The 13,597-nt window shown below is 37.3% G+C and overlaps 1 protein-coding gene across 2 annotated transcripts in view; it reads right to left on the bottom strand.

Annotated features, from left to right (window-relative positions):
- SEPTIN7 (septin 7) overlaps nucleotides 1-8,010 on the bottom strand; it is a 60,096-nt gene extending 52,086 nt beyond the window's left edge. For both annotated transcript variants that reach the window (XM_064704886.1, XM_064704887.1), the window contains exon 1: nucleotides 7,913-8,010. In XM_064704886.1, coding sequence (XP_064560956.1) covers nucleotides 7,913-7,922 — 10 coding nt within the window. In that variant the 5' untranslated portion in view covers nucleotides 7,923-8,010. The remainder of the gene's footprint in view (nucleotides 1-7,912) is intronic.
- Between the last annotated feature and the right edge of the window lie 5,587 nt (nucleotides 8,011-13,597).

The following is a 13,597-nucleotide window of genomic DNA, read 5'->3' as shown; positions in this document are numbered from 1 at the left end:
CAGAACCTCAATAGAAAAATATCCAAATGAAACAGTTGCATATAACAGCCATACTACATAAAGAAAAAAACTGGAAAAGGAAGAAAAACTGTTTCAAATGGATCAACAGGGAAGATCTGAACTGACTGTTGCAAAATCAGCCAGAGGGAAAACAATCACATTGAATCACATTTAATGGGTCACATAGGCTTTACTACAACTGGATATTCAGACCACAAATACTCCATCCAAGAATATCACTTTGTTTACAAAATGAACCTCTTCCTTGAAAAAGTTGTCAGCATTTCCTGATACAGCAGACAAGACTAACATTTTCAGCCAAGAAGAAATGAGAATGAGAAGCAGTTTTAAATTCATACTGAATATTTATCTGTACAAAAAACTGGCTCCTACTTTGAATCTCACTCTGGGCTTGTAGCAATGATGGCTTCAAAAACCAGTGCTGCAGTATAGTGTCACCTGATCATCCTGGGCTAAGGGACTGCAAACAGTATTAATGTGACTTCTAACAGGTCACTGCTTACAAGATTTGCAACATTTAGTTCACACCCTGCTCACACATGTGACAGCTCAGGACAATCTGTGGAGTAGCATCAAACCAAGTGTTGGCCACCTGATAATCAATTTAAGAAATAAAACATTCCATTCGTTTGGTACCTTCTCTAAGATGTGTTCAAGTTCACACATTGCTAATTATCCTTATTCTAATATCAAAATGCCAGATACATTCATTGCAGCTAAATTGTGATCTACAGACCTGTCACCAACAGCAACAAGGACCAGGTTCAAATGCTGATCTCACAATAATGAACAAGCTTACTACAAAAAACTAAATATCAGCAGAGTAACTGTGGGTTTGTGCGCATGTGCACACATAGCTGGATGTGTAAAATCAGCAAGCACATTTTTATTTAGAAATAAAACAAGGTAGGAGAAGAAAATAAAAACTGAAAAAAATATGTATGCAGTCAGGAATACAGCAAAGAAGGCCTGAAGACAGCTAGTTGTGTGACAGGATTGATGCAGAGAACCACCAAAAAAATCCACAAAGCTTCAAAAGTGAAAATGACACCTACACAATGCAGAGCACAATCTCTCATTAGATGTTTTCTGTGAAATTTCCTGAATTCATCTATTAGAGATCCAGTAAAATAATTCACAGCATTTGTTATGAGACTGACAAAAAACCAATTCATGGAATAGAAAAAAAATTGTTTGCAACAGAATCATCTTTTTTTTAAAAAAAAAAATAAAAGCCATTTAGATTACAGGCAGATTTTTGCCAAATTATGGGTTCACATCCAGACACTTTGAAATATAGGTCTCTTCCAATAAAAAAATTTGCCAGTAAACAAAGAATTTTAACAGATAAATTAAGATCTGACCAAAATACTGCCACATGAGAAATTTACAATCACCAGTGCTTTATAAAAACATTTTCCTTGTTCTTCCAAGTAATATTTTAATATACAAATACTTGGTACTTAATGTTAGTTGTCAGAACTTGAGTCATGTAACAGCAAGCATCCAATAAAAAGTACCTTACTGTAGTTGGCTTTCATATAATCTACTCAAGAAGCTTTGCATCCAAACACTTAATAAGAAAACAAAAATCCAAAGGCTCTTTAGAAGTTATCCAGTAAGCACTACAATTCCAATTAATGTTGTAATTGCAAACAATTAAAAAATGAGAATTGAAGACCAATCCTATTAAATGCCAACTTTAGTTCTGTTCATTAGAACCTTTAAGCTACTGCACAGAGAGGAAAATGTTTAAAATGAGCTTAACAAAAATTAGGATTTTTTTTTCCTATTGAGCAATTAAAAGCCACTATGCTACAAGCAATCTGTGAAAGTATTTGAAACTATTTGATAAGCTCAAATAGGTTGATTAGCTGAATTTCCCTGGCAATAAGTTTCAACAACAACCTACTGTAAAAAGTTCCTCTTTTCCATCAGGTTATACACTTGTGCAGGTTTTTTTTCCCAGCCATAGAAAAAAGAAACAGCAAAACACTCCAAAATAGGTGAAAGCAGCAAGTATGTTGCCAGCTGTAGTTCACAAAAGAAAGAGGAGGGGTAAAAAAAAGAAAAAATCCATCCATAAAGGAAAAAAAGTATGAGAGAAGATTTTCTAACTCAAGCCAAGTACTCACATGAATGTACTTCAAGCTCCCACTTGAAAGTAACTCACTGGAAAATCATGCGGGCCAGTAAACTCACTGTTAAGTTGCTGATCTTTCACATCTTGGAGAGACACTTATTTCTTCATTAAGGATGTTCAGAATTCATTTATTCTGCCCTCTCAAAAAATTATTCCTTTCCACAAAAAGAAGTAATAGGCAACTGATGAGGCACTTTCCAAAACAGAGATTACTCCAGAGGAGCATGTCATCTGTGGGCATACACTGGCTCCATTCTGAGTTCCACCAATTTCTTTGGGTTTTACCTCTGCCAATTCTCCTATGTTCAACCTATTTTGCTTTGGCAGCCCCATCAGGTACATGTTAACATATCCAGCCATCAACTTGTATACTTTGTAGGCATCATCAGTGGAATACAATAAATTACTTCTTTAAAGAATTCAGTAACCTTACAAACAACCTCTTCTATATGTATACTTCAGGGAAACCTCATAATCCTGTGACTAGAATCCCTGCAACTTTATTTTATTTATTAGCTAGTTTTCTAAAGGATCCATTTGGGTTACAGCACAACACTTGAACACAGCCTCCAACATCTCATTATAGAAAAAGTCCCCTGAGAACTGGAAGAGTGCTGCCTAACCCAGCCCTAGCCCACTGGCACAGCTGCACCATCCAGGCAGTCCCCATGCAAGCAGCCCAAAAGGGGCTGCAGCCAAGGATGTCCAGTGGCACACAGGGCAGTTTTCAGAGGATGAGAGAACTAGAGGAATTCAGGTATTCTGAAGAAAGGAACTTCTAGGGGAATGGAGGCAGGATACCTGCAAGCAATCTTGCTAGTTCTTTTCCATCACATGCTGCTTTGTTGTAAAAACAAGAGGAACCTACTCCAGGCCTGCACTCCCCTGCCTGGATGCACAAGGCTCTGCACACTCAGCAAGGGCAGAGCAGGATCCTCACCAGCCAGGTAATGAAGGTCACACCAAAGGCCAAACACCTGCTCAGATACTGTGGTAGAGACACGACTGAAACCCTAACTAGGAGCATTTCAAATCACAGCAGATCAACAAGAACTGGCAACATCCCAAAACTCTTCCTACTTAGTTGTACTGCCCACACACAGGTTACTTTTCATTTCATTATTCTTTCTATCCTGTGATAAATGGTTTTGTTCTTGGCATTAAAATTGACAGCAAGTAAAGAATAAGTATCTGTGAGTAGCTGAGTGTCTTAGTACTACTGGTTGGTTTGATAAATAAATTTCTTTAGAATTACCCCCTTCACTAGTTCCCTTTCTGATTAGAACATGACCCATCACCAGAAGATACAAGTATTAAATCAGTCCAAGCTTTCTCCAGTGAACAATAAAAGCATTTTAAAATCAGGGTGTGCTGCTTCTTTAATGTAACTTCAAGTCTTGCAAAATACAGTCCTTTTCTTTGCATCCATGCCAAAAACCCATGTTTAAACCAAACCCCTTGAGTGTGCATATAATTACAAATGAAGGACTCCAACAATATTGCACAGCATTTTCCTTCCAGCTGTAATCTACAGGTGATCAACAAGGCTAAAGGAACAATTTGGAAACAAAACAGGCAATTTACTATGGGAGAGGTTTCAAAACACCTTTCAAAGTCACAGCTACCAAACAGTTGCTCAAGAACTAGGAACCTCATAGAAAGGTCCTGTGGAAACCACTCAACTCTAAGTGTTCTGACTTTGGAAATCAGATGACTTTTAAAAAACCCCAAACTTGAAAGTCCATCTTCTAATGCGACTCATGAAGCCTGAACACTTTGAAATACACAGCTCTAGGAAAAGTCACCACAAATACATATTCGTAAGTACATAAGGTCTACAGGAGAAATGAATTTTTAAGAATTATGACTTTGTATCTACTTGGGTGTTGGTTCAAATCGCGTTTCCAGCGTCATTTCAATGCAGCAACAAAAGAGGGATTTCCTGACTCAGAGTTTAGAAGGAAGACACGCTGAAAAATAACTATTTGTTCCACACCTCATATACACTAAAGCAAAAACACACACCCACTACTTAAGCAAGTGTAATTATATTAACAAACAGACAGAACTACAATTCCACAATTAAGACTTTCTTTAATAGTGAGTTACTAACCACAGTGGTAGTGCTTCTGGAAGTTTTGTTTTCTTAAGCATCTGACTTAAACATGTACTTTCCTCCAAAAAACCCGTATAGTAGAGAAATACAGAGAATACTCTTTGGATTTCAGACAGACTAAATATTTATGTCGAGTTCTCAAGTGTTTCAACAAATGTCTTATACTTGGAAGAGATTACACAAGAGTATGAAGGAAGCAGGCTACTAAGGCAAACTTGACATTTTTTCCACTGCTAAGCTTTAATGTTTCAGATGTAGAACCAGTTGCTTTAAACCGCTACTTAAATGTCTTACTTTGAAAGAATCAAGAATGGAGCTCAGTTAAATGTATATTTCTGCTCACTTTATGTCACATCCTGAGAGAAGGCACTTGTTCTGCAAAATTAACTTGTTGCAGAAGCAGCATGATGAAAACTACTGCTAAGCCTTTGAGAATATACTAATATGAAATTGTCTCATGAAGATGAAGGACAAATCAATGAAAACTGATTAATGAGGAAAACAAAGGGCTATCACAGTCTTAGCTTCTCAAGAAAAGTTTATAAACACTAACAAAAGAATCAAAACAATTTAGAGAAAAGAAACAGAGATAGAAATGTCAAAATGCTTATTGTGGCTAAATATTATAGAGTAACACCAGTTTCTATTAAGGTTTACTTTTCAATGATTCTTAAAACATTTGATATAGAAAAGGTATTTTGAAATCCTCTTTTTATACTTGTATGTGGGTAGTTCATAATCACTTCACCCATTAGTTATATTTAAAGTAAACACTATAACATCTGGAAATCAGCAACTGTACTTTTTAGAAAAGAGCTCACTAACATTACAAGCCTCAGATACATCAATCCTACTAAGTCCTGACTCAAAAGAGCAAGTTACAGACAGACAACTGCCCACATGGGTCCAAAGCAATGCCACCAACCAACTTAGCTCAGGAGGAGAAAACTTGCTCCAGAAACCATTCTCTAGGCTTTTCCACAACTTCTAGGCCTTATATGCATGCCCATGTTTAAAAGCCCACTGTCTAACTTCCCTGGCACAAAGAAGAGCAGGAAGCCACCACACACTGCTATGGGCAGCTCCATCATTCCAGGGCAATGGCAATAACTGGGGAAATAGGCATTTTATGTACTCACATTCATGCTTTAGGCACAGGAAATGTTCTGCAAAATTAATCTACTTACCTGCAAAAATTCTTACTGGAAACAACAGATCTGTTTGATGCTGTACTTACTACTTACTCAGTCACAAAAATCTTACACTGTTAAACTGAAAACAGAATTCTACAGCAGTAGAAACACACACAATAGTATAACCATACTGGCAAATTCCCCCCAAACACTGCTCTAGTCAATTTTCATACCACACATTCCAGAGACCAAAAAGTCAGATATAACCTATTACGTTTAACTGCTAATTCCAGACTAGAGGTACAACAGGAAAACAGTTTCTATACAAATGCATTAGTGCAATATCAAACCTCACGGACACCTGAAAATAGCTGGACACAGATCCCAGATCCCAAATATGATTTGTTTTCTTTGTGGTATCTGTTTACCAACCACAAGCATATTTTTTCTCTTTTTGCCTCTCAGAACAAATGGGTAACACACTAACTACCTCCAAATAGAGCAGAGCCAGCAGACCAGTAGTTGTGCAATCTGAAGTAAAAGGTAGCCACGCACACACAACTCTTAGCAGTAGAAAGACCAAGAGAAAATTTTAGATAATCTCCAAGAGAAAATACATCCAGTACTCTTATTTTCCCAGCATTGACCATACACAGATAAACACTACATTCTAACTTTTAAACTTGATCAAGTAGATTATAGATAACTCCATTTGCTATTACAGATTTGTATCATTATGTCAGCTAAAGACTTCAAACCACATTAGAGTGCACTACCTCACAGGATGAATACAGCAACAAGTAATTACAATCCTAACAATCTACTTGCAGATTACATTACAGTGTTTACCAGCACAAGTGATCAGTAATACACAAACTATTTCATCTTCATATTTAAAAACAAACACATTTTTTCAGGGCATACTATTACCAGGCATTTAACTTTGAAACAAAAAAATTTCCCTAACCCACCCCTCCCCAAATGTCTCCAGAGTACTAAAAGATCATCCACCATTTTGTTTAAACACTCACTTTCAAGTATCTGATTTCTATACTTGGGGGTCAAAAGAAGAGAATTAGTAGCATTTTTAATTTAGGAAAATATTGCCACCTCTCCTAGTAAGCTTCCAGACAGTGGCACAAATTTCCATGCAAACAAATGAAGTCTTAGTAATAAGCACAAAAATAGTAAAACTATTTAGTAAAACTATAAAAATGAGTCAACATCTCATTTTCAATCTAATTTCGGAACAATTTTTCTTCTTCCATCTTCTACAACTTTCCTAAATGTAATTGCTTTAAACTATACTACAGGGAAACAAGAGAATATTGAGGTAATTTTGCAGACTTTGTCCAGTTGTATCACATCCCTACATCTACCACTTATGAGGACAGTTTCATCCCTTCCTCCTTTTTATTATCTGTAGATAGCAGAAAGCCAAATTTTACTTTAGACTGAACAGTTTTGTACTAAATACGTACTTGGATGCTAGACTGTAAAGGAACCTGTCATCAAGTTCCAAAAGAAGAAAGCAACCCTCAAGTTTTAAAATTCTAGCTCACTTTTGTAATCATAAGAAAAATAGATGTGACCTATACGATGAGTTTGCACCAATTTGCCCTTGATTTCTAACTGTCAATAGTACTGTTATGCTACATGCACATAAAGCCTGCACAAGAAATCTATTGTGTTGATGACAAAACAAAGCACTACAAGCTAGCCAAATTACAAAAGATACAACTAGATAACAAAGTGACAGATGGCTATTATAAAACACTTTCTAAACTATTATTATTATTATTGCTGATTGGCATGCCAAAACAAGGTCACATATCCAGTAGCATCAGTTACATGTGAATGTACCCAACTTTACTAACAGTCTATTATCATAAAAGTACTCAAAAGAGCAAGAAAAAAGAAAGAAATTAGATTCCTTAGCAGGAAAGATGACAAATTTGGGTCATCACTGAAGCCTAAATGAACTGCTCTGAATGGCATTATTCATTCAAACTAACAATAATTTCCCATTTACAGCAGTCCATAGGGAACAAACTGTTTACATTTGGTTTTCTCTGCAACCATACAAACTAGAAAGGTTTGTTTAAATTAAAGCTTGGATTTTGCAGCACAGTTTTGTGGCCACAGAAGGGCAGGACAGACAGGATCCTACTGCCTGGTTATATACAAGGATTGCCGTGTTGCACTCAACCACAGAAATTTCTTTTTTATTCAAATGACAATCAAATTCAAATTACTTCAGTCATACTTGGAAGTAGCATTTTAGACCAGATCCACACCAAACTGTTTTCCTAAGACCATATGAACTACACAGTTGTCATCATTTATTTGTCTCCTCATTAAATTTATCAGTCCAGCAGGGGAAGATCCACGTTTTCTCCTGAGATCATGCAAAACATACTTATATCATCATCACAGATTTTAAGAACTATGTCAAAATACTTCTAACTATCAACACTCAAAACAAAGAAGGAAACTTACCTACTACCATGAGTGTGAACTCAAATCCTCTCTTCACAGACTTTCGGTAAACTTGATTTGGAAGATTTGCAAACCCCACATATCCTTCAAGGTTCTTCTGTTGCTAAAGCAAGAGATATTTAGGAAAAGGAAAAGTTAAAAGGAAAGCAAGTAATTTCTTAATTGGCTTGTATTCTTAGTTAATGAAATGTTCACTTCATTTTCACATTTGTAGAAAAGTGCTATCTACCCAACCTCTCAACAGCCCAAGCTGTCTACATTCAAGACAGTACAATGAACTGCAGCAAAAAATACAAAAAAACAATTTTTTGTCTGGATGGTCAGAAAAACTGGCACAGAAACTCAGGTACACTAGGAGTATTTTGGGCAAATGCAATTGCCATATTATGCCTGCAGAGTGAGCATGTGCAAACAAATTAAAACATTATCAACTTTGTACCAATGCCCATTTGAGACACAGGCCAGCAGTATGAATGCACCCTTCCTCTATTTCCAAGTCATGGTGGTACTGCCTCAACATGAAGGGAATCAACTTGAGATCTCTGCTTCTGTGTCATTCAACTGCAGGGCCTTCATGTTAAACCCAGACTTACACTAATGCAGCATGCCTTGCACAAACTCTCCATACAGGCAAAACTTCAGCTGCCTTGTACTCTGAAAAACTTACCCAAAATAGTGCCTACTGTAAAACAAGAGAAGAATTCTGGATGTTAGCCATTACTTCTTCTCACCACATTAATGAAAATGCTGGAGGTACTTAAAATGCCTCCTCCTCACTGTACTAGACCCAGCAATCTTTCAAAGCTCAACTGTGCTACCTTTACACCGCTCTTCCAGCACAATCCTACAACTGTTTGTTTATTAACGCAGCAGCTCTGAGGATTGTCTTATGAGTCTGGGCAATTTAGATATTTTACAAAGATTTTGAAAACACTTTCTTGAGACAATTGTCTACTAAAAGCAACACAAGGCACTGCTTGTCATGGAGCAGTGATTTCAGCCTTTAGGCGTTATGTCCGTGCAAAGTTGAGAGGATTTCATGTGATGGTGGTACTGCCTCAGGTTCAGAGTTTGAGAGCTGTACATACCCACACAGCTGAAGTGCTGTCTACAAGTTCAAATTCCACTGCCTAAAATTATCTTTATGAGAACAGAGGAATTTTAAAAAATAATTTGTAAAAAAATTTTCTCCTGCAGGCACTCTTGGCTCAGAACTTCTCTGTATGGGATACAGTTTGGTTAATTCAAGTTTGGTATGTGGTTGAGTCATTTATTTTGAAATTCTTTCTTTCTAAAACTGACAGAATAAGTTCAAAGCAGTAATAAACTCAATTTTTAAATTAAAAATATTTCTTTAATTAAAGCAAGGATATAAAACCACTATCACCTTTAAAGTATTGAATGCAAGAACTAACCTCTTGGCAATCCAACAGCACTAGTCTATAAATGGACTCTGTGTTTTAAGTCACCCAACTGATTTCTCCATTTGGCAAATAAACTATTAATAATCTCAAACAAAACTACACCATTGCAAAGACTAAGTTAGAGGCTCCAGTTTAAATACTCATAACGCAACAAATGTTGTTGCTTCCCTAAATGTAGGAATCTTTGTGTTGCGTCATCAAGGAACTTCTTTAAAGAAGCTTTTTGTTTCAATATAGCCTTTGGTGCAGATATAATCTCATCTGAAAGGTTTTAAAGTATTTTAAAAATCAGCCAGGAATTTAAAATCCAAATATTTGTTTTAATTTTCCCATCTATTACTGCATGTAAGGAATGGAATTTATCACAATCTGAAACCCTGAGCTGAAGCCAGTGCTTTAGATATTACATGACATGCAGGTCAGTGCTGTTAAAGATATTAAAGGGCTCCTTAACAGTGCAGGTCCTTAATAACCACTAAGCATGTGAACTCCTATTCATCCTACCAGATATGAAATATCTAATCACAGTCAGGCACTCCTAATAGTTCTACTTGTCAGCCACCTGCATTTTTTAGTATCTACATACCTTTTAATGTGTGTCATGTTTACAAGAAACACCTCACTGCCTCATTAGCTGATTCTTTTGCTTAAAAGAATGGGTTTCCATATAATTCTGGTCTTGAACTAAAGTTATTTCTCTTCCCCTTTATAAAGAGCTCCACACTTCAGATAGTTTTACCCCTCTGAACTTCTAGATCACTGAGTATGAAATGCTAAAAAGGAATAGATGGCAAATTTTGGGTTGTTTGCTTTATTAAGTTGGTCTACATTAATTACACCCAAAATTTTATATAACAAAATAAAAATGGTAATAACCAGAAAGATGATGATGTATCAAATGTTACATTGGGCATTAATGCTGTGTTTAATGTGAGCATTTGTCCTCAGTAGGAAAAAGCCTTTTAAAAAATTGCAGCTGGATGCCAGATTTAGATTTCTGGTACACCAATTAAAACTGAAGATTTCAACATACTGGTTTTTAAATGGTTGCCTTTGTTCATAATTTGCCACTTCTAAAGAGACCAAAACAAATTAGGAATTGAGTTTCCTTAATTCCTGCAACAGCTTTTAAAGGAACTTAGTACTTTTTTTGGTAAAAGAGTTGACTTCCACTGTCTTGAACACGGTGCCAAATTGAGATCTCACATTTCTAATACTTACAATACCTTCCCCTTAATTTTTACCCCTTCTTGATTTTCAACCAGCTGTTATCTAAGCTCAATTTTAGTTCATCTGCTAAAAACCTCATGCTGCCTCTATTCCTACATTAGCTGTAAAACATCTGCATCAAGGTAATACTTACAGCTACTTTGTAAACAACACGTTTCCATCATTTTCACAATTGAAGATATCAGGAGAATACATCCAGAAGTAGTCCAGCAAAATTATGAATTTGAACCATTGCAGCAATGAGTCCATGCAGGTGCAGCCACAATCCAGAGAGAAGAACAGGGGCAGTGTGAGAAAGAAAAGAAAAGAAGAAAACGTTACTTACATTTGATCAAAGTAACTCTCCGTATTTTCCATCTAGTATGCTTAGGATGCAGCATTTTAAGCAGAATCACAGAATGGTTTGGGATGGAAGGGGTATGGAGGAACATCTACTTCTAAACCCCCTGTCATGGGCATGGACACCTTCCACTAGGTCAGTCTGCTCTAAGCCCCATCAAACTGACTTTGAACACTTCCAGGGCTGGTGCATCCACAACTTCTCTGGACAATCAGTTCCAGTGCCTCACCACCCTCACAATAAACAATGTCTTCCCAACAGCTAATCTGAACCTATTCTCTGTGAGCTGAAGGCCATTTCCCCTTGTCCTCTCCTGTTAAAAATCCCCCGTAACGTTTCTTGCAGGCCTCCTTAATTGTATTTGTTGGTAACCTTAATTTAATTTGGATTATACTGAAGACAACCTAATTTCATGGTAATATACTACACAAACTCCAGCCATTTAATGATCAATACAGGCAGCTTAAACAATAGCTGTTTTTACTTCAGGTATTCAACACATTTTTGATTGCCTTATGCTATCTGAACCTGTAATGGGTTCAGGCATGTTTCTTCTTCTGAGGTGTTCACTAGAATATGCAATCTCATTTCACCACACTACTGCACACAGCATCTTTATTTTAGTCTGGAAAAAGTACAAAGACCAAAGCCATCATCCTCACAAATGTCTTCCAGGATTCTGTGTTTCTAAGTCACTTTACACATTCAGTGAACAGTGTCAATTCACTTCATTTGCAACACTGAGCATTAGAGCACTGCTGCAACCTTGGGCACAAGTGTCATGGTTCAACAGCCAGAAAATAAAGAACAAAGCAGGGAACACAAGCTAAGTGTCTGTTCAACAACATCTAACTCTGTGTGTGACAAGAGGTCTACAACAGTTCTCCAACACAACACTTACAATACCTTAACTAAAAGCTGTATGACATAAAGATCCTGTTTGTCACTAAACATCTTCCCAGGCTTGAGTATTTCAATACATAGATACTAAAAAAGTAAGTAAAAAACCCCATCTTAATAGCAAATTCTAGGCCAGCAGTTAAGATGCTTCTGCATCTTAATACCTAATTTTTAATCAATCCCATAGTTCCAGAGTCTGAATTTATTTTTAGAAACTCTACACTGTGATGGGAACTGCACTTCAAAGGGGCACTGAAGTCTCCTTCTGCTTGTCTATGTAATGCAATATAAGCTTTCTGTTGCTACAGCCCCCTTCATGGTCTGTCAGCATCCAGAGCCACACCAGCTCAGCACATTGGGTACACTGCTGCTGTACTCTTCTGAAAGGACAAAAAAGCAAGGCACTGCTGATCAATGCCAGTCCTTCTCTGTGCCTCGCAGAAAGGTGGCACAAGATGCTCTGGGAGGAAACTCCCTTTGTTTTGGGAGGAAGTCAGATGCATATGCAGCAGAACTGGAGCTGTACAGCCTGGAACATAAGTGATACTGCAGATCCCACAGCAGCCCCAGTACTCCAAGATTTTACTATCAATCCCCCTAAGTAATACATTACTATCAGGTATCATGTAGCACATCACTGCTTTCAACTGTGAAAGAAGGGTGACATCATCAAGCACTAGTTCACTGAGTGCACACAGGGACCTCCTTCCCTGGACAAAAGCAGTACTATTTGAAATGCTATCATCCAGCAAGAACAGCTACATGGGTCACACCAAAGGTCTGCCTTCACTAGTGGTCAGAAACATACATCTAAGGTAGCACACACAGCAGAATAAACAGAGCAGTGCTTCTCTTAACACCTCCACAATCACCAAAGATCCACCTCGCAAGCATTTAGGATGGGCTATTTCTTCACTTAAACAGCATTCGACCAATTTCTCTTCCATGCACACTCTTCTTATATGTAACAGCATCCACAAAAGTCTCTGTAGCAAGAACTGCCCCTGTACATTGTTAAAAGGATGAATATAATTTCAAAATTACCTCCTGTTAGCACAGTAGTATCTTCATTGGAAAACAGCCCTAATCATCTAACATACTGCACTCAAAAGAAGCCATTTCATATCTCTGATTGCTCCTGCTGCTCTTACATAACTCTGCTCTAGCTCTGTACTCTTCTGAGGAAGCCAGGGCAAGAGCTACACACAGTGTCCAAGAGGCAAACACAGATCCAATGTCTGATCATGTGCTATCTCTTACTCTCATCCTTTTATCAATTCCCAACATGTAACGTATTTGAATCCTTCCAAGCACTGAGCTGATGACACTGTGAACTGTACACAAGACCTCACTCCTGAGCTCTAAAACATGTTCACAGCTTGTCACTGAGCATACAGCACAGCAGTCCACATGTATCACTTTACAATCATCCATGATGCATTCCAGCTATATTTGTATATCAAGTATTCTAATATTTTCATCTTCTTGTAGTTGTCAGCAATCTCCAATCTAACTCAGCACAAATGAAGACAAGCAATACAATTATAAACTTGGCCTCAGATGACTTTCAGTGCATCTACTCTGTGTACTCAATGTTGCTTTAATGTACGTCTCCCTCAAGCAAAATGTCACAGCCCACATAAACCAGCTGCAGAGCTGGTGGTGTTTTTGGATCCATCATCTGAATCAATGAATTAATAGCCAGCAGCAAACTGCTCTAACTATGCAAATGAGTGAAAAGAGAAACAAAGCATCAGTGGCTTCACAAGCAGTTCTAAAGAAGATCACTGA

Source organism: Zonotrichia leucophrys, chromosome 2 (genome assembly GCF_028769735.1).
Source record: "Zonotrichia leucophrys gambelii isolate GWCS_2022_RI chromosome 2, RI_Zleu_2.0, whole genome shotgun sequence".
Classification (NCBI taxonomy): Eukaryota; Metazoa; Chordata; class Aves; order Passeriformes; family Passerellidae; genus Zonotrichia; species Zonotrichia leucophrys.
Note: the sequence above shows the minus strand (reverse complement) of the source record. Positions and strands in the feature narration are given on the sequence as shown.